At 33.8% G+C, this 20,427-nt stretch overlaps 1 protein-coding gene across 18 annotated transcripts in view; it reads right to left on the bottom strand.

The window, feature by feature from the left end:
* The window catches only part of RIMS2 (regulating synaptic membrane exocytosis 2), a 463,509-nt gene that overhangs the window by 340,758 nt on the left and 102,324 nt on the right, over positions 1–20,427 (bottom strand). For 7 of the 18 annotated variants that reach the window (XM_028533564.2, XM_028533552.2, XM_028533553.2 and 4 more), the window contains one exon: positions 17,267–17,278. The exons of the other annotated variants lie outside the window; for them this stretch is intronic. In XM_028533564.2, the coding sequence (XP_028389365.1) occupies positions 17,267–17,278 (12 nt within the window). The remainder of the gene's footprint in view (positions 1–17,266; positions 17,279–20,427) is intronic. 18 annotated transcript variants of the gene reach the window in all.

Here is a 20,427-nt window from a genome sequence, read left to right as displayed (position 1 = left end):
AATAAAGGTCCTACTTTTGATGTATTCTAATTGATTGTAGAATCTTACTAGGTCTCTTATGGAGAAGGGAGGAGGAAAACCACATTTATTTATATCTTTGTCTGTTTTGGAGGCGATAGATATGTTTATCACCTTGACTATGGTGATATTATTTTCATGGGTGTATGCATATGTTCAAATCCATCAAATTGTATATATCAATTGTGCATGGGTTTTTTTATAACAATTACCTTCAATAAAATTTTTAAAAAGTTAAAAAAAATTATCATAGCTGTAGTGGACAGTGGTCACATCAACTAAACCCAAAAAAACCTCACACCCACTGGAATGAATATAATTTTTTAAAAAGGAAGATAACAAGTGTTAGCAAGGATGTGGGGTATTGTAACTAAGGCTTGTACATTGGTGATAGAAATATAAAATGGTATAATCACTGTGGAAAACAGTTTGACAGTTCTTCAAAAACTTAAACAGAGAATTACTGTATGACCCAGCAATTGTACTACTAGGTAATACCCAAGATAATTGAAAACATATGCTCACAGAATGACTTGTAAATATATATTCCTAGCAGCATTATTCACAATAGCCAACAAGTATAAATAATACAATGTCCTTCAATTGGTAAGTAAATAATGTGGTATATCCATATAATGGAATATTATTCAGTCAAAATAAGGAATAAAGTACTTACTCTTGCTATAACACAAATAAATTTTTTAAGTATTATGCTAAATGAAAGAAGCCGGACACAAAATGCCACACAATACATAAACACATTTATATGAAATATGCAGAATATATAAATCCATACAGAAAGAAAGCAGATTAGTGCTTGCCTGGATGTGGGGGACAGAAGGGACTGCTAACAGGGGCAGGGTTTCTTTCCAGGGTGTTGGGAAAGTTCCAGAATTAGTGGTGATAGCTGTACAACACTGTACTAAAAAACATTACTGTATACTTTAAAATAGTAAATTTTATGTCATGTAAATTATAAATTTTAAAAAATATTTTAAATATCTCTTCTTCTGCAGAAATCTCGGGCCTAGATGCTTTTTGTCTTATTCTGAGTTTCTCCACAATCATACCGTAGGCCAAAGATTTAAAGGCAAAGTAGTTTATTTGTTAGACAATCCCAAAAAGTACAATGAAAGAGTACAGAAGTGAAACATGGAAGGGAGAAAAGCCAAAAAACAGTCAGCTAAAGAGGAGATTATTTCTGGGGACAAATGGAGCTTAGTCTAGACGGAAACCTCTGAGCCATCCGGCTAAGAGGCAAGGAGGAAGGGGATTTAACTAATAGATCATTGGCAGTCCTGTCTCTCTCCTTTAGGTTAAGCCTAATCCTTTGACCATCAAATGCTTAGTAAGACAGATGAAAAAAGCTATTGGTATGTTCAGGAACCATTTCCATACATCATATGGGTTGAGCCATAAGCATGTGAAAAGGATGCCTATGTCAACTGCTACAATTGTACAGGAAAATTCTACCAAACTTTAAAGAAACCACTGATTCATATACTATATAAATTGTTCCATAAACTTAAATTTTAAAAAGAATAAAAGCCATTTAGCTCACTATTTGAGGCAAATGTAATTTTGACAAAAGGCAAGAAAAGCATAGGCCAATTCTACTCGTAAGTATGCAGAGCCAAACATAACCTAAAACTTAAATAACAAAATCCAAGACAACTAAAAATAATGTCATATCATAATCAACTACCATGTAACCCCAAGAATGTAAGGATAGTACACCATCCAAAAATCTAGTTAAGTAACTCAACATAAGAGACTAAAGAAGAATAACCATATGATTATTTCAATCAATGAATAAAATCATTTTGACAAAATTCTATACCATCTTATGGCTCAAAGTAACTCTTAGAAAACTAGAAATACAGGTGTATTTCCTTAACTTGGTAAGAGAAGTAGGAATAAAAGGGCACTTCCTAAGGTTGGTAAAGATTATATATAAAAAATCCTGAGCAAAGGTTTCTACTTCACAGAGGAGCTTTAGATCCATCTGACCAAATAAAACTGTGTTTTCTCAAATACCTCCTAAAGCATATAGTACTATGTATGCAAGACAAAAGTAAACAGAAGAATCTGAGAGATAAGTACTTCCTTGGAGCACACACTACTATGTTTGCAGATAAAAGTAAACAGAAGAACCTGAGATATCAACAAAACAATGACAAATAATCCAGATATATAGATGCTGATTGTTTATAGGAAATGATACAAAGGAAATTTCAGTTCAGTTATGTTATTATTGATCTTGTAGCTGATAAATTGCACATCAACTATTATGCGAGTTTTCTTGTGTCAATAATCTAGAGTTAACAAATTTTAGAGAATATTTACAAATCAGACACAAGCATCACCTCAATGGAATAGAAACTGCAGATGAACAATTTCACTTGCCTATATTTTTCTCTATATAATAATGATTTTCTTAACTTATTTTCTAAGTACATTTGTAAAGTATTTATTATAGGTAACTGGCAAATGGCTTGAGAAGACAGAAATATGTGACTACTTACTGTTATATATATATGGAATATACCATACACTTACAGGTTACATATTTACATAAGTAGAGTTGCATCAACAAGTAACACCAATAATTGCTTATTAATGTGCACAGTTTTCTTCTGTGTTCAGAGAACATTAGGAATGCTACAGTTATATACTCATGACTAAACAAGGTACTGCCTAAACAAACTGAGAAAAGGTGCATCAAGAACTTAATTCTCATTGCAATAATACTGAAAAATATAATTTGAGGGTGAGAAGCAGTTGATATTACCCCTTTTAACTGATGTTTTTTATAAGAATATCTTAATTGCTAATAAAGTAGGTCATACCTTATAAAGCCTGTTCATGATATGCTATCCAATAATAAACTCATACTATTTAAAAACATGCAATTTGTTAAAACCCATACAGAATTAATAAAGGAGGTATGAGAATATACAAATAAATACCCTCAGACATATACCCCTCTGGGAAAGTGGCTCCAAACTCTGAATGCATGCACTGTTCCGGAGAGACCCTCAGAGATTCTACTCTTGAAACACTGTCAAACGACTGTATGAAATCATCTCTCCTGCAGCATAATATACTTGTAAAGCATTCAAATCCTAAAGAAAGCTATTAAAGTTATAAGAGGTAAACTGAGGATATTAGCAATTTACAAACAGTAATTAAGACTGGCTTTGGAAAACTTTTACAACTTAATGTCGCTCACTGTTAAAACTAGAAAAATCTTACATGACAAAAAAGTTATTATTCTATTTCACAAGAGAATAGCTAAAAAGATGTTAGCTGGTAAGTTAACCTTTATAGATACCACTATACTCTGAGAGTTCATAAACTCACAGGAGGCCTTGTTCAGCAGATGATGGCAAACACTGTGATAGACAGAAGATACTACTTAACAACTGAGTAATCTATAGATGTTTCCAATCATTCCCATAAATACTAACAACAGTGCAACTGATTAAAATACAGCACACTGAGATTTGCCTAGGAAGTAATCAGTGAAGAGATTTCAGAAATGTGAACATCCATATTCAGGTTATTTTGGACGTAGTTGGCAATGAATATAAGGATCTTAATGAATTGATTCAGTGAATTATCACCAAAAAAAAAAAAAAACAGCCTTATGGATAAGACCTGAATTTTAAATCTTATATTGAGAACACTCGTATTAAGGAATGTCCCCAAAAGTTGAGTCCTTGTTTGAATATCAGATGCCATCATTAAAATGGGAAATACTATTATACTATAATATTAACATATAACATTGCATATTTTCAAGTGAGGCATGAGTAATTGTGGTCTACTCATACATACCTTTTGTCATATTAAGAAATCACATTTGGATTGTCAAAGGAGGTGTATTAACATGTTTATCCGAATTGAGAAGTGCGACTTTTTCAAAATGTTTCATTTGGCTTATTGGTTTGAAGACAAGAACTACCTTTGCCTATTAGCTCATATGTTCCACATTTTCTATAAACTGAAAAAATTAATATGCAACTTTAAGATAGTTATAAAAATAATTTAAAGCATGTGAAAAGGCAAAATAATTTTATCTATATAAGCTGTAATTGGTTATCATGAATAATGCTGCGATTAATACAAGGGTGCATATATCTTTGGGAGTATCTGTCAAACAGAAAAAGTCAAGAACTACATGATTTGACTGAAAGCAACAAATAAACAAAAAACACAAACAATGAAAAACTCAGAGACATAGACTACAGCATGGTGGTTATCAGAGGGCAAGGGGGTGCGGTGGGGGTAGTAAAGGGTAAAGGGAATCAAAGATATGCTGACAGAAGGAGATTTTACTTTCAGTGGCAACACACAATGCAATATAGAAATAATGTATCAGATAATTGTATACTTAAAGCTTATATAATTTTATTAGCCAATAAATAAATAAATAATAAATTGCAAGGGTACTAAAAACCAACATTTTCAAAATCCTTTTTAGTGTATTGGTTTAAACAAGGTGCCTTTAAGTGAAAAAAATAATAAGAATAATAGGCATTTGATAAGTTTCAGTAAAGGTTTTGTGATATGACTCCTGGAAACTGAAAGACTGAATCACTAACTGGGTAACAAAACATTTTGTGAGCTTGGTGTCTTCAATTATCTGCTTTTAATAAATTATAGAAAATTGTAAATGAAAAGTCATCTAACTTAACAATATAGAACTTAATTTTTGATGATAGATTACTATATCCACTGTCAGGTCCTTGCACAAAATTCAAAGAATTGAGTGAATTGTTGCAACAAAAGCCATATTCATATTTAGTCATTAACATGAACAAATTTCCTCAGTACTTGCTTCTATAAAAATAAAAGTAATAGATATAGAATTGATGTTGAATTCTATCTTGGTCTATAATAAGTAATAGCCATACATGGATTTATGAACAAAGTTTAAAAGAAAATGAGTCCAATCCACCTCACTAAGCAATAAATTTCTAGTTAAATTTTCAATTTAAATTTGTATTTGTTATTATAAGCAATTGTATCATTTCAATTTCAATTTGTATTTATGTTATTTTAGGCAATTGTGAATTAATAATAGCCTGAATGAGTGGTAAGATGATATATAATTTAAAATAATTGTTGAGGATAATTTGTTATTACTATTAATAATTATAATCAAACTCAATTCATTAAAGAATTTTTAAAACTTTAAGCCTTATAGCCATTAGAAATTTTTATATATTTAACTTGACATATATACTTTATTGAAATAAAATAAGGTGATTTTTAAAAGATTAAGATAAAATACCAAGGGGAAAATGGAATATAAATGTATTTTCAAGAAAAATTAAGAAAGGAAATTTCCAACTGCTACAAATGAGTTCACTGTTTGTTTGATTTTTAAGGATAATGGAAGTTATCAAACTGATGCTCTTTAGATTCCACTGTACAAATTTTTAAAGGAGCTATAACAGCTGTACTGTAAAATGTCAGTGTTAATAGTATGCTAGAAATGATACCATTTGCAACCATTTACAAATATGATGAAAATGTTAATGTTATCTTAAAAATATGTGATGAGGCAAAAAGTTTTTAAAAGTTAATTTAGGGGCTCAAAATAAATACTTTTTAAGATCAGTGTCTTAACTGCCATCTTTGCTATTGCTTATAACATTCAGCCGCCTTCACTCCTGACTGCCAGACTAAGCAAGTTCAAAAATGGTCAAAGGACTTGAATAGACATCTCTCAAAAGAAGATATATGAATGCCCATAGGCACAGAAAAGCGTGCTCAACTCACTAATCATAGGGGAATGCAAACCAAAACTACTGTGAGATACCACCTCACACCCAGTAATTAGGATAGCTACTATAAAAAAAATAGTAACTGTTGGTAAGGATGTGGAGAAATTAGAACCCTTGAATACTATTGGTGGGAATATAAAATGGTATAATTGCTGAAATTACCCTATGAGCCAGCAATTCCACTTCTGGGTATATACCCGAAGAAACCAAAAGTAGGGCCTTGAGGAAATATTTGTATACCCATGTTCACAGCAGTGTTACTCACAATAGTTACAACACGGCTGCACCTATCAATGGCCTATCACTGGATAAATGGACAAGCAAAATGTGGTATATAAATATAAAAGAATATTATGCAGCCTTAAAAAGGAGGAAAATTCTGACATATGCTACAACATAAACCTTGAGGACTTCATGCTGAGTAAAAAAAGCAGTCACAAAAATACAAATACAGTGTGATTCGACTTATCTGACGTACTCGGTCAAAATCACAGAGACAAAAAGTAGGATTGTGGTTGCCAGGAGCTAAGGGAGGGAGGAATGGGAAGTTATTGTTTAATGGGTACAGATTTTCAGTTTTACAAGACAAAAAACATTATGGAGATGGGTGATGGTGACGGATGCACATTATTAATTGCTTTAATACCACTGAACTGTACATTTAAAAATGGTTGAGATGGTAAATTTTATGTTTGTGAATTTTACCACAATGAAAAAAATTTTAAGAGGAACATAACCAAAAAAATTCCTGTGATGAATGGTCTCATATGCTATATGGTAACTAAATCCCAATAGCAATTATTAGCTTTCTCTGTACCCTGTCTTCTCACCAAATGAAATAATTTAGTCAAGTCAGTGGTTCTTAGATTTTTATAGTCTCCGTCTGGACCTTGTATGGGCTACTTAAGTGCCTTGCTAGTGAACACTAACTTCTAATCAGTCATTTCCCTGCTTTTTCAACATCACAATAAATTCTAATGCTATGCTATTAAGTTCAAACTAGCCTCACTTGGTGCCATCTTCAGCTAAAATAAGTACACCTTCAATTCCAAGAAGCACAATGTGCTGGCTTTTTTAAAAGGCTCACAAACAACTCAGCAAATTCTCTTATGATAAGTACCTAAAAATAAATTCTGAACAAAAAGTTAAGCCAGCTACCAGAGCACATCCTGCCTAGCAGACCTAAGTCCCTGAGGAGTCACCACCTATTCACTGAAAACCCAGGTCAGGCACTCTGGCCGTGGCCAGGGCTATTCTTAGAGATCCAATTTGGTCAGCTACCAGGTTCATGACACTCTGGTGGGCCCTTAGGTGGTCTGGATCCACAGAGTCCATCGTAATGAAGCACCCAAGGGCTCCACACAGGGGCATATATTTCTCATCCATGCTCACTTTAATCTAGTTCCCCCATCCAATACAGCAAGCACATCCCTCAAAAATGGAACAGACCCTAGGATAAAAGATTATGGCACTTAAAGACCTAGTCTGTATAAATAAATAGACTCAGAGCCAGCAAGCACTCTGCTAGACTTATGGAAAACACTATATTTTGTTTCTGGAGACAACCAGTCCTTGAGACACACACAAATAAAGAAATCCTTTGAAATACACAGTGAGGAGTGGGGACCTGCATAATAAAGACATGATTGTCTCATCCTCTAACTACACTGTTCACTTTTAATTTCTAATTTCTCATAATACCAAATGATTGGAGTAAAAATTTAAAAACTGTTACCAATAGAGGAAGAATCACCTAGCCCGAGGCAGCAGGTTTTATCTAGGCTCATCTGACATGCAAAACACAAGTTTTAAAATTTTAAATAATATTGAAGCTTAAATCAAAGTGACAAATTTAAAATCTTTTCACTTCCATTTTGCTTTTATGATACTGTTATTTCTCTAAGAATAGCAAAATAATTAACTCATTTTATGTTTTTGTATTTAATCTGCTCATGCTGGGTTGAGAGCAGAAAAAATTTAGTAATATCAAAAACTGCTTATTTCATTCAATCACTTAATTATTCACATAGTGACAAATAGTTATTGAATACCTATTCTATTCACCAAGCCCTTTGATGCTTACTAGACATACAGTGAAAAAAAAAGACCAGTTCTTTTCCTTATAGGGCTTACAGTCTAGTGTGGGAGATAGACAATAAGCAAGTAAAATAAATAAATAAACAACAGATGTGGAGAGAATTTAGAAAGTGATATACTAGAGAGTAAGTGTTGAATGGGAGTAACACCCTACAGATGGTAATCAGAGAAGGCCTCTCTGATGTGATGACAGGTGAATCGACGCCAAAGATGAGAATGAGCTCTCCATGTGAAAAGCTGGTGACATGCATTCCAGGCAGAAGAAACAACATATGCAAATGCCTACACGTAGGAAAGGGCTTGGTGGCTTCAGGAACAGAGATGCCTGGGAAAAAAGCAATGACGTAGAGACTGGTATGAGATGATGTTAAAGGGATAAAAATAAGATCCTGTATCCCCTTCCCCGTATGCTCCAGTAAGAAGTTGTGTGAAAAAGCAGGTAAGGTGTTTAAGCAAAAGAATAACATAATCCGATTACATTTTGAAAGTTTACCCTAGCAGGTGTATGGAGAGGAGGTTAGATAAAGGAAGCAGAGAGACTAATTAGGAAGCAACTGCAGGAGTCCAAATGAGAGATAATGACAGCAATAGAAATAGAAAGAAACGTTTTAAAAGGAGAAGCCAACAGGACTTGGTGATAAGATCAAACTGTTGACTAAGGACAAAGAATAATGCTTAGGTTATTAGCTTAAGGAACAGGGTATCCAATAATACTGTTTTGGGGGCTACATAATAAGTTTGAAATACCTATTATATATCTAAGGAGATATGCCAAGTAGAGAGTTAGTAAGATATATAACTCCAGAGTGCAGATCAAGACTAGAAAACATCATTAGCTATGGACTGAATATCAATGTTTCCCCAAAATTCATATATTAAAATCCTAACCCCCAAGGTGGGATCTTTGGGAGGTAATTAAGTCTTGAGGGCACAGCCCTTGTGAATAGGATTAGTGCCTTTATCAAAGAGACCCCAGAGAAATCCTTCACCATTCCACCAATGAAGAGGCACGGTGAAAGACGCAAAAAGTGAGCCCTCACTAGACTCAGAATTTGCCACTGTGTTGTTAGATTTCCCAGTCTCTAGAACTGTGATTAAAAAACAATTGCATTGTTATAAACCACCCAGTCAATGGTATTTTGTTAGAGCACCCTGGACAGACTAAGACATTAGTATATAGATGATATTTAAAGCAATTGGAGTGTCCCATATTCTGCTCTCTTTTTCTTAGAATTTGGTTTACATTCACTTGATCCTATAAATGAAAGGGAGAGGTGATGTGAGGAAAACAAACCCAAAATTCTTAATACAATGTATTAAGGCCAGGTCAGAACAGCCTACAAGATTTTGTTCAAACTAGATACCACCCCTAAAACACCTTCTTAGAAGAGGAGTCATTTTTAGTGAAAAAAGTTAATTTTAGGCCATTATATTATGCTTCAAAAATCCCCTAACTTCTCCCCAAAATATACCAAAATGTTGTTTCCATATAAAAACCCAGCCTCAAATCAAAGTCAGTCAAAAACTAAAACTGAGCCAAACCTTGAGTAACACTCCACAGAGCACTTGACTTAGTTGGCCTCACTGGTGAATTCTACCGTATGCTTGGAGAAAAAAAATAATACAAGTTCTTTCAGAAATACAGAGAAGGAATGAAACCATTTCATTTTATGAGGTCAAAATATCATTAAAACCAAACCCATAAAAGAACATAGAAGATCACAAAATAAGGACTAATATCTTTCATCAACACAGATAGAGAAATCCTTGGTAAAATATTAGCAAATAAACTTCAGAAACACATACACACATATATTTTTAAGAATATTACATTATAACCAAGTGAGTAGTATCCTAAGGACACAAAGCTGCTTATAAACACCAAAGATTTTGATTTGCCATGCAACACATAAAAGGAGAAAAATCCTGTAATAATGTCAATAGATGAAATGAAAAAAAAACCTAAGTAAAGGTAAAAATCAGTATGAAAAATACTCTGTTTTCATTGTCCTCTTTTGTCTCTATATGAATTTTACAACACATTAAAAACATCATTTCCCTCTTTATCTCCATACTCCAACTCTATCTTAACCACCTCCCCCATTTAGTGGCCAAATTCCTATAACAAACATGCCTCAGTGACTATCCTTAGAATTGGAGCTAACCAAAAGGTAACAAAACAAGAAAGAGAGTTGGATTATTTATAACTCTTAAAGATCATAAAATAGGAAATTAGTATATCAAAAAATCTCTAAGCAATACTGGGAAAATCTGTAACAGAAATGGAAAACATGTTTGCACAGGAACAGTGGGAAAAACTGGAAAGTAATTATCCCATTGTAAAATCCTGTGGAACCTCAATTCTTGAACTTAAATCGTTCCAGAAAACTGTTCAAGAAGCAAACTGTTCACAAACTGAACCTCCTTTGTTGTCTGAGAGATGCATGAATGATCATACAGTTATCAGCATGAAATGGTTGTCGGACAGAGAATCAAGACCCAGTTTTGTTAGACAACCAAGACATTATTTTCCATGAACAACTTGGGCAAGAACTGAATTGTTCAAGAACAGAGGTTTGACTATATTTTAAAATAAAACAAAATGACAACAGATTATTTTAATTATATAAGTAAATATATTTTTATTTCAGGCCAGGTCATGAAGGTTATGACCAATGCAACTACACAAAAAAAAATAAATAAATGAGAAAGAAAGAGGCAAATTATTATTTTCAGGTCACATGGTTTTAAATTGTTAAAATGCAAAAGAAACAACTGGAAAACTATGCTAATATAGTTTATTTTTTACTATAGTTTGTATTGTACTCATTATGCTATTACAGTTGTCCTAGTTTTTTCTCCTTTTATTCCCCTCCACCCTGCACTCCCCTCCCACCATCATTCCCCCCTTAGTTCATGTCCATGGGTCATACATATAAGTTCTTTGGTTTCTCCACTTCCAATATTATTCTTAACCTCCCCCTGTCTATTTTGTACTTACCATTTATGCTTCTTATTCCCTGTACCTCTTCCCCCATTCTCCCCCTCCCCTTTCCCGCTGATAACTCTCCATGTGATCTCTATTTCTGTGATTCTGTTCCTGTTCTAGTTGTTTGCTTAGTTCATTATTGTTTTTGTTTTTGTTTTTTTAGGTTTGGTTGTTGATAGTTGTGAGTTTGAAGGCATTTTACTGTTCATGGTTTTGATCTTCTTCTTTTTCTTAGATAAATCCCTTTAACATTTCACATAACAAGGACTTGGTGATGATGAACTCCTTTACCTTGATCTTACCTGGTAAGCACTTTATCTACCCTTCCATTCTGAATAATAGTTTTACTGGATAGAGTAATCTTGGATGTAGGCCTTTCATGACTTCAAATACTTTTTTCCAGCCCCTTCTTACCTGCAAGGTTTCTTTGGAAAAGCCAGCTATAGTCTTATGGGCACTCCTTTGTAGGTAACTGTCTCCTTTTTTCTTGCTGCTTTTAAGATTCTCTCCTTATCTTTAAGCTTGGGTAATGTAATTATGTTGTGCCTTGGTGTGTGCTTCCTTGGGTCCAACTTCTTTGGGACTCTGAGCTTCCTGGACTTCCTGGAAGTCTGTTTCCTTTGCCAGAATGGGGAAGTTCTCCTTTATTATTTTTTCAAGTAAGTTTTTAATTTCTTGCTCTTCCTCTTCTCCTTCTGGCACCTCTATGATTCAGATGTTGGATTGTTTAAAGTTGTCCCGGAGGTTCCTGAGCCTCTCCTCATTTTTTTTGAATTCTTGTTTCTTCATTCTGTTCTGGTGGAATATTTATTTCTTCCTTCTGCTCCAAACCGTTGATTTGAGTCCCAGTTTCCTTCCCTTCACTGTTGCTTCCCTGTACACTTTCCTTTATTTCATTTTGCATAGCCTTCACTTCTTCCTCTATTTTGTGACCATACTCAACCACTTCCGTGAACATCTTGATTACTAGTGTTTTGAACTGCATCTGATAGGCTATCTCTTCATTACTTACTTCTATTTTTGGAGCTTTGATCTGTTCTTTCACTTGGGTCATATTTCTTTGTCTGAGTGCACCTTTACTTTGTAAGGGGCAGAGCCTTCAGTGTTTTTCCAGGGCGAGGCAACCTACTTTGCTGCATTTTGGCACTGTATGTGGGGGAGGGGTCCAAGAGGGAACAATGCCACTTGACTGGCTCTTGGACGACTTTCAGTCACTTAGCCCTCTACCCACAAAGAAAATGGGCCCTTCTGGTGCTGATTCCCAGGTGGGTGGTTTTGTGTATGTTCTAGGATCCTGTGGGTCTCTCCAACAACTCTCCTGTGAGACTGGGAGTTTGTCCCACCACTGCAACCCCCACAGGATTTTTACAACCAGAGGTTTTGAGACTTTATTTCCCTTAGCTGGAACCCTGAGTTGCACAGTCTGTCTCACTCTCCAGTTATTCCTCCCAGTTTATCCGCACATGAATGTGGGACCTTCTGGCCCTCTAGCCGCCACCTTGCCTTCCCAGGCCTGCCAGCCTACACCTCACTGTGCATCTTCTCAGCCCTGGCTGCCCATCTCCCCGTCTCCTATTGGTCTGAATGAATGTTTCCTCTTTAACTCCTTGGTTGTTGGACTTCCATAGAGTTCAATTTTCTGGCAGTTCTGGTTATTTTTTTGTTTTTAAATTTGTTCTTGTCTTTCTTTTGGTTGTACAGGGAGGCAAAGTGTATCTACCTACGCCTCCATCTTGGCCAGAAGTCAATGATTTAAAAAGGTCGCTGTGTACAATATTAATATACAAAAATTAATATATTCCTATATAAGAATAAATAGAAAAAGTAATTGAGTATTTCAATTTATAATTTTAAAATAAATTATTGAGAAATACGTGCAATTAATATATATAATGCTACTGGGGGAAATAATGGAAGATAAAGAAATCAAGCCCTGGCTGGTGTAGCTCAGTGGATTGAGCACGGGCTGGGAACCAAAGTGTCCCAGGTTCGATTCCCAGCCAGGGTACATTCCTGGGTTGCAGGCCATAACCCCCAACAACTGCACATTGATGTTTCTCTCTCTCTTTCTCTCTCTCCTTCCCTTCCCTCCCTAAAAATAAATAAATAAAATCTTTAAAAAAAAAGACTATTAAAAAAAAGAAAAAAGAAATCAAAACTCATATTCTAATTTAAATATGTAAGTGTAATATAATAAAAATAATTCTTCCCAAATTCATCCATAATTAACATGACCCTAATTTTTTTAAAAAAGTACCTATGACTTATTTAGAACTAAACAAACTGATTCTAACATACAGAAAAAAATAAGCAAGTATGGCAACAAGCATATCTTTGCAACTTTGGAGTACACAAAGATACCTTAGGCCACAAAAAGCATTAACTATGTATAAAAGAAAAAAATTAATAAATTGGACTATCAAATTAAAACTTCTCTGTTCTCCAAAGTACATCATTAAGAAATGAAAAGCCAGGCAATAAACTAGGAAAATATTCTTAATACATATATGTGGTAGTTGTATTCATAGTCTATGTAGGGAAAACTCCTGCAAGTCAATAATAAAAAGGCAAAAACAAAATATTAAAAATCAGCAAACATTTAAACAGGCATTTCACAAGTGAAATAACATGAATAGCCAATAGACAACAATGATGTGCAATAGCACTAGTCACTGAAGAAATGAAAATAAAAACCAAACCCTTTCACTCTCAGTAGAATAATTTAAACGAATAAAAGACTGAAAACACCAAATGCTGGTGAGGTTGTAACGTAACCAAACTTTCATATATTACTGATGAAAATATAAAATTGTACATGAACTTTAGAAGCTGTTCGTATAAAAGCTAAACATACAAGGGCTGTCTGGAATAACTCCAGCCTCTGTTAATAAAACAAGATCAGTTTGCATGACACTGATGTAACCTGGCAGCCAAGGAAAGTGGGCTGGAATGCCCATGCATGAACAATGATGACTTCACTGTACTGGTCAGCAGGGGTGGTAGATGCTGTTGTGTGAGCATGTGTACTGTGTGGCTGTTGTATTCAAAATGACAAAGCAAGTACACCAACAAATCTGCATTAAATTTTGTGTTAAGCTTGAACATCCCTCAACAGACACTATTCGGGTAATTCAGAAGGCCGCAACTATGGGCACCTGGTGACTGGCAGCTTCATCACAACATGCCTGCTCATGCATCACATCTCATGCAGAGTTGTTTGGTAAAATATCCGATCACCCAGGTGACTCAGCACCCCTGTAGCCCATATTTGGCTCCCTGTGACTTCTGGCTTTTCCCAAAACCAAAATCACCTTTGGAAAGGAAGAGATTCCAGACCATCAATGAGATTCAGGAAAATACCACAGTACAGCTGATAGCGACTGGGAAAAATGTGTGAGGTCCCAAGGTGCCTACTTTGGAGGGGACTGAGGCATCATTGTCCTATGTACAATGTTTCTTATATCTTGTATCTTCTTCAATAAATGTCTCATATATTTTTCATATAACATGGCTGGATACTCTGTGGACAGCCCTCGTATATGAGCAGATGTATTAAGTGAGCTTAATTCTTCAAAGATTATGTACAGCAAAAGCAGATAGCTGAGTACCAAGGCAATGATCAAAATGTGTATCTTTACTTCACTTCTATATTTCTAAAGAACTCTAGATGTTTGTACAGTTTCCCTGTTGCACATTGGAAATCCACTAATGTTTCCATTAAGAATGTTTTCGACTATAAGCAACAGAAAATCTGACTACTGGTTGCAGAAACAAATTGGATTGCATATTTTTCTCACATTGAGGAAAGGTGTTCAATGGTGTTAGATCAGTGGCTCAACACAACAATGTTATAATTAATGACTCAAGTACCTTAGCTTTTCCCTCATCTTCACAAATGGCTTGTGAAGCTCAAGACATCAGTTGTGCATTAAAAGGCAGTCCCAGCTACATCTTTTCTATCATAACTTCCCAGGAGCCCTCCCAAATTTCCTTCATCTCATTTGCTAGAACTAAGCCATTTCCAGTTGCAAATAAAACTAAAAATATAATAACAGAGAAGTTGAGACTGTCTGTTAGAATAGCCACTGAGCAGGGTCTAGAGCAGTCTGTTCTTTCAACTACTCAACATTCTGTACATATATTGTATATGTAACACATTCACCCCTTCCCGAGGGAGATAATCCCAAAATCTCATGTAGTTATAAAATCTAGCTCTGAATCCAGGATCTTTGAGGTAGAGCAAATCTTTCCACCATGGGTGAGTGTGGATCATTGTGAACTTATACCCTGAAAGACAAAGTATCTGTTCCCAACACATCCAATATACAATGATAGAGCACAAAACAACAGGGGACGGCAACAAAAACTATCATTCAGAAATAGGAAGAATGAGAAATATATAGTGGTCAACCGTCTATAGCACACAGTAATCCTTTCATGAACAATGGTTTAATTTCCTTAGTTATCCTATCTGTCTGGCTCAAATTCAACTATTTAGGAGGTTCTCCCTGGAGTATTGTCATTGCTATTCCCTAATTCTGCCCTTTGGGAAGATGTCCTTTGTCCATTTTCCTCCTTGGCTATATAAAAGACTGGCATTGGCAAATGTATCTTTCTTAAGTTCTACAGAGTTTTAATCTCCACTGCCAGTATGAGTGCAAGATTTGCCTTTGTGGGTAAACAGTCATAGATAGAATGTTTGTTACCCAGGCTTTGGAGTTTCATTTGCCACTAGCCACAGATGGCTATTTAAATTTAAATTAGCTAAAATTCAATAAAATTAAAAATTCAACTCCTCAGTCACACTAGCCCCATTTCAAGTGTTCAATAGATACATAAGACTATATCAGATGGTGAAGATATAAAACATTTTAATCATCACAGAGGGTTCTGTTGAAGAATACCACTTAAAAAAATCCCATAAAAGGCCTGTTGCATTTTATTTGCAATGTTCCAAATCCACTTAAGATTAGTACACTTTTACCTGTTAGTCAATCCTTGTTTTAAAATGTAGACTGTTGATTACAAAATCTTGTCAGAAGACATGACTTGGGGTGGTGAACACACAATAAAATATATAGATGATGTATTATAGAATTGTACACCTGAAACCTATAATTTGATTAACTAATGTCACCGCAATAAATTCAATTTTTAAAAAAACTACAGACAATAACCAAGCCACTATGTATTCTGTATTAACTCCGGACACAAAAATAGCTCTACAGATTCTAAATGTTTGAACTGCCTGAGCTGCACTACTTGAGAGTCACCTAGTAAGGTAAGCTGGTAGTAGAAGGCTGGTAGGTTCTCTAGAACATCTGCCCTGGATTGAGGACAATGCACAGTCTGGGGCATGTCTACACAAATTAATCTTTAGTCTGCCTCAGAAGACAGAATTCCTGTAGGTGAAAAACAAAGAAAGAAAAAGCAACCCTGAAGACCTTTTCTTTTGCTCAAGAGATTTCATTCTGAAATTGCCTCAATATTTACCACCATCTACATTATCCCCAACCTAGTAACTCAAGACTGAGAATATAAAAAGGGTTCAACTGGCAAAAAACAGAAGTCACTGTTTAGAAGAGCTGAGCTAAACGATATCCTCTTTGGGTTTTATGCCAATTTAAATTTGGGGATACTTGAAAAGGCCTCAAGTTTAGTTTGACTCATCAAAAAGATTCAGAATAGAAAGATTTTATCTATGTTTGCAGGAAGTCACCAGTCTCTAGAGCAAATCCAAATCCAAATTCAAATCAGATCTCTACAGGCAAGAATTGACAGAATGTAAAAACCTAAGCTAGAGTTGAACCCTCTAAACCTAAGGATTTTAGAATCATAGTTATGTCTAATATTTAATACAAGAATATGAGATAGACTTTACCAATTTCTAAAAAATATTAAAAATTAAAATATATTAAATACTTATAATCAACAATGAATGTATACTTAAGAAAAATCCATGTTCAATATTATTGTGGTTCATTTGTTATTACAAATATTAAATCTTTATACTAACTCAGAATCTTCTTTTAAATACTGTGACCAATAAAATGATGAGTTTAGGAAAACACTGTAAGATTAAAAGAATTCTTAACAAAATGAATAATGCTATAAGATCTCCTTAAAAATGCTAACTTCTAAAGAGGTAAGCTTCTTTAAGAATCAAGTAATCAATTTTTCATCTATAATATGTTTTTCAGTAAAATCTAATATCATGCTTAAAATATCTTAACATATAGTGATTATCATGCACTACAACTATAACAAAACACTTAAAAGTATGTAAATTAAATACAGCTCTAAAATTAAAATTAGCAATAACAACAATAAGAAAGAAAATAATATTAGACAGAAAAAAGACTCTAACCACTTTGTCCTCCTGGTGTGAATATCCACGAAAGCAAGTTCGAAAGGACAGAAAAGACAAAACAAAAAAGAAATAATTAATTCCATTCTCAACACAAATAAGAATTTTTAAAAGCTTACTAGTGAAATAAAAATTCTAAAAAAGTCTAGTTACATTTTGACTGAAATCTATACATTTTAAGAGGAAAATTTAAGAGTATTCTATATACTATATATTTTAAGAGTAATCTATAAAAGCAATTAAACACCCAACATTAGAAAAAAGGAGAATGTTCATTCCACAAATGAAATCCTAATTAAATATTCAATTAGCTGAAAGAAAAACTGAAAAATGTTAGGGAAAAAAGCTTTATGCACAAAGAGTAAAACACAGCATCACTGTTCATCTTTATTTTTATCATATACTAGCAAAAGTAGACAAGATGTATTTTATATAAATTATGCATATTGCTTCTAAAAGTCATCTCTGTCCTATTAATTTGTCTCCTAAATTTATTACTAAAAAGAAAAAATCATAGAAGTGATTAAAGATAAATTACTGATTAAAATTGATAATTTTGGGTCATAGCTTCCTAATATTATAAGTATGGAAAATAAAAATGGTCAGATATATGATTTGGTCAAAAGAACATTTTAGATATAATAAAATTAAACTCAGTTATTGCATATGTCTATTTAAATAATGATACTATAGCAAAAGTGATAATGTAATAATAATAATAATCTACTATAAGAACTTTTATAAATTAAAAGTCAAAATCATGTGTTTCGAGGTTCCCTTTCTCTAAAATATGGGTAGCAGTATGTACTTGTGACTAAGAGGACAAATTTTGCAATCAGAAAGACCTATCTTGAAATTCACCTTTTAAATAACACCCTTAGCTGTATATCATCTTGTGCAATTTCCTTAACTCTGCAAAACTTTGTAGGGTTTTTCAAGAATAAAATAGAATGAAATAAATAAATAAAATAGAATGAAAAGCTCTCAACTAGTGTCTACAATAGTTCTGTATCTTATCATCTAGCCTATTAAAACACAGGATATATTGCACAGAAGAGACAGAATTGCATTCTTCACAATACTGTACTCTTGACTGCTTGTTACAAGTGTTAAAACTAAAGATCATATAAAAGCTACTGCATATAGTCAAGGACATCTATCTATTGAAAACAATTCAGTCCAACAAAAATCACTTTTGCAGCACTCATTATATATGTATCAGACACAACACTAGAAGTCTCAAATGTAAAAAAATGAGTAAGACAGTTTCTGACCTCAAGGAATTAAATGTAATGAGAGAGAAATAAATCACTGCAGAACAAAGAGATATTCTGAAAGTGAGGGAACAACAAAACATTATGGAAAATGAAAATAAAAGAGGAAATACCAGGACTTAAAGAAAGCATTAAGAGAAGGTTTCTGTGACATAAGCAAGGCTTTAAAGAATAATGAAGAGAATGTCAGTAAGACCAGTGAGAGAGAACATCTTATGCAAAGAATATAGCATATGCAAAAAGCACAAAAGCAAAAACAAAACTAGCATGTTTGGAATACAAGTAGTTAGTAATATGTAACTAGAGTATAAATGATATGTTGGAACTAAAATAAATGTTCCTGGTTAACTACACTGATATCTGACAAAATCTCAGAAGCATAACATTTTCACAAGATAACTCACACTACAGAATTTTTTTGAATTAAAAGATAAAATTGAGCCCTGGCTGGTATCGTTCAGTGGATTGAGTGACAGCCTGAGAACCAAAAGGTCACCAGTTCCATTCCCAGTCAGGGCACATGCCTGGGTTGCAGGCCAGGTCCCCATTTGGGGGTAGGTGAGAGGCAACCTATCGATGTATCTCTCACACATTGATGTTTCCCTCCCTCTACAAATTAATAAATAAAATCTTAAAATAAAAAAGTCAAGTAAAATTCTAAAAAAAGACAAAACTGACATTATAACTAATAAATTTGCAAACAGTTAATCCCTCTTAACAGATTAAAACAACTTCAGTTTTAGCTATGATGTATACATGAAAAAGTTAGCTAAAACATATCTTGAAATATTACTGCCATCATTTCTTTATTATCTTTCAATAGAAAGAAAAATAAACATAAAACCTACCATATGATTTGTAAATAAGACATTATATTAGCTATTAAATGAACATTGAATGTTCACAATGCTACAATGTTCAAGCCCATTGGAAGGAGACAAGTCTGGAAGCAGAGAGAACTAGGAATTGTTATAATATTTTGGGTAAGAAACAAATGTTAGAGTAGTATGAATTACAGTACTAGCAAGAGAAATAGGAAGAAGTGATTTAGAAGATACTTGAGAAGTCAGTCGCCTTAAGACTTCATAGAGGAAGAAGTAGAGAAGTTCCACAGTCTGGCTTAGGCAACAGGGAGGGTAACAGGACAATTCTTTGGGGCAGAGGCAGGGAGGGGAGAACATGTAAGAAGCAGATTTGGGGAAAATAATGAATTCAGGCATAGATAAGGTGAATTTGAGGTGCCTGTTAAGCAGAGATTTCAGTAGGCAGCTATAGAAGTGGATCTGGAACTCAAAAATAATCTGGCTAGCAAAATAGTATCTGCAAATGATCAGCGTATATGTAATATTTGAAGTCATAAGAGTAAATTAAATAACTTTAGGAAACTGTTAAAAGAAAAAGAAAGAATGAGGACAATGACCCCAATCAAAATGGTTCTCCTCTTTGAACTTGCATACCTTCAGAAGAAAAGAAATTCAAAACAAAAGGATAAATATATCTTCTAATCAGATTTTAAGAATACAATCAAGTCAGAAGTTCCACTGTATTTACAAAAGTGATATTAAACTTTTTAACAATTAAATTGGAATTCAGTTCCTTGAAAATCAAAGGTAATGTACAAATATAAAATATTATCAAGGACCTTAGGACAAAGACTGATTAAAGTCTCATGTAAATATAAATAATAACCTAGTATGGAAGAATACTTTTATTTTAAACATATGGATAATTTGTATTTAAATGCATTTTCTTTAAGAGCGCATTTCTGTACTTTTTCTGATAAGTTTTGCACTTAAATTCTAGTAAGTTTTCCTGCTTTATGTATTCCTCAAATTCCTACAAATACAGTTTTCTAAAACAGTGGTGCCTCAACACTCCCATGTTATA

This window comes from Phyllostomus discolor, chromosome 7 (genome assembly GCF_004126475.2).
Source record: "Phyllostomus discolor isolate MPI-MPIP mPhyDis1 chromosome 7, mPhyDis1.pri.v3, whole genome shotgun sequence".
Taxonomy (NCBI): domain Eukaryota; kingdom Metazoa; phylum Chordata; class Mammalia; order Chiroptera; family Phyllostomidae; genus Phyllostomus; species Phyllostomus discolor.
This window is presented reverse-complemented; position numbering and strand designations above follow the sequence as displayed.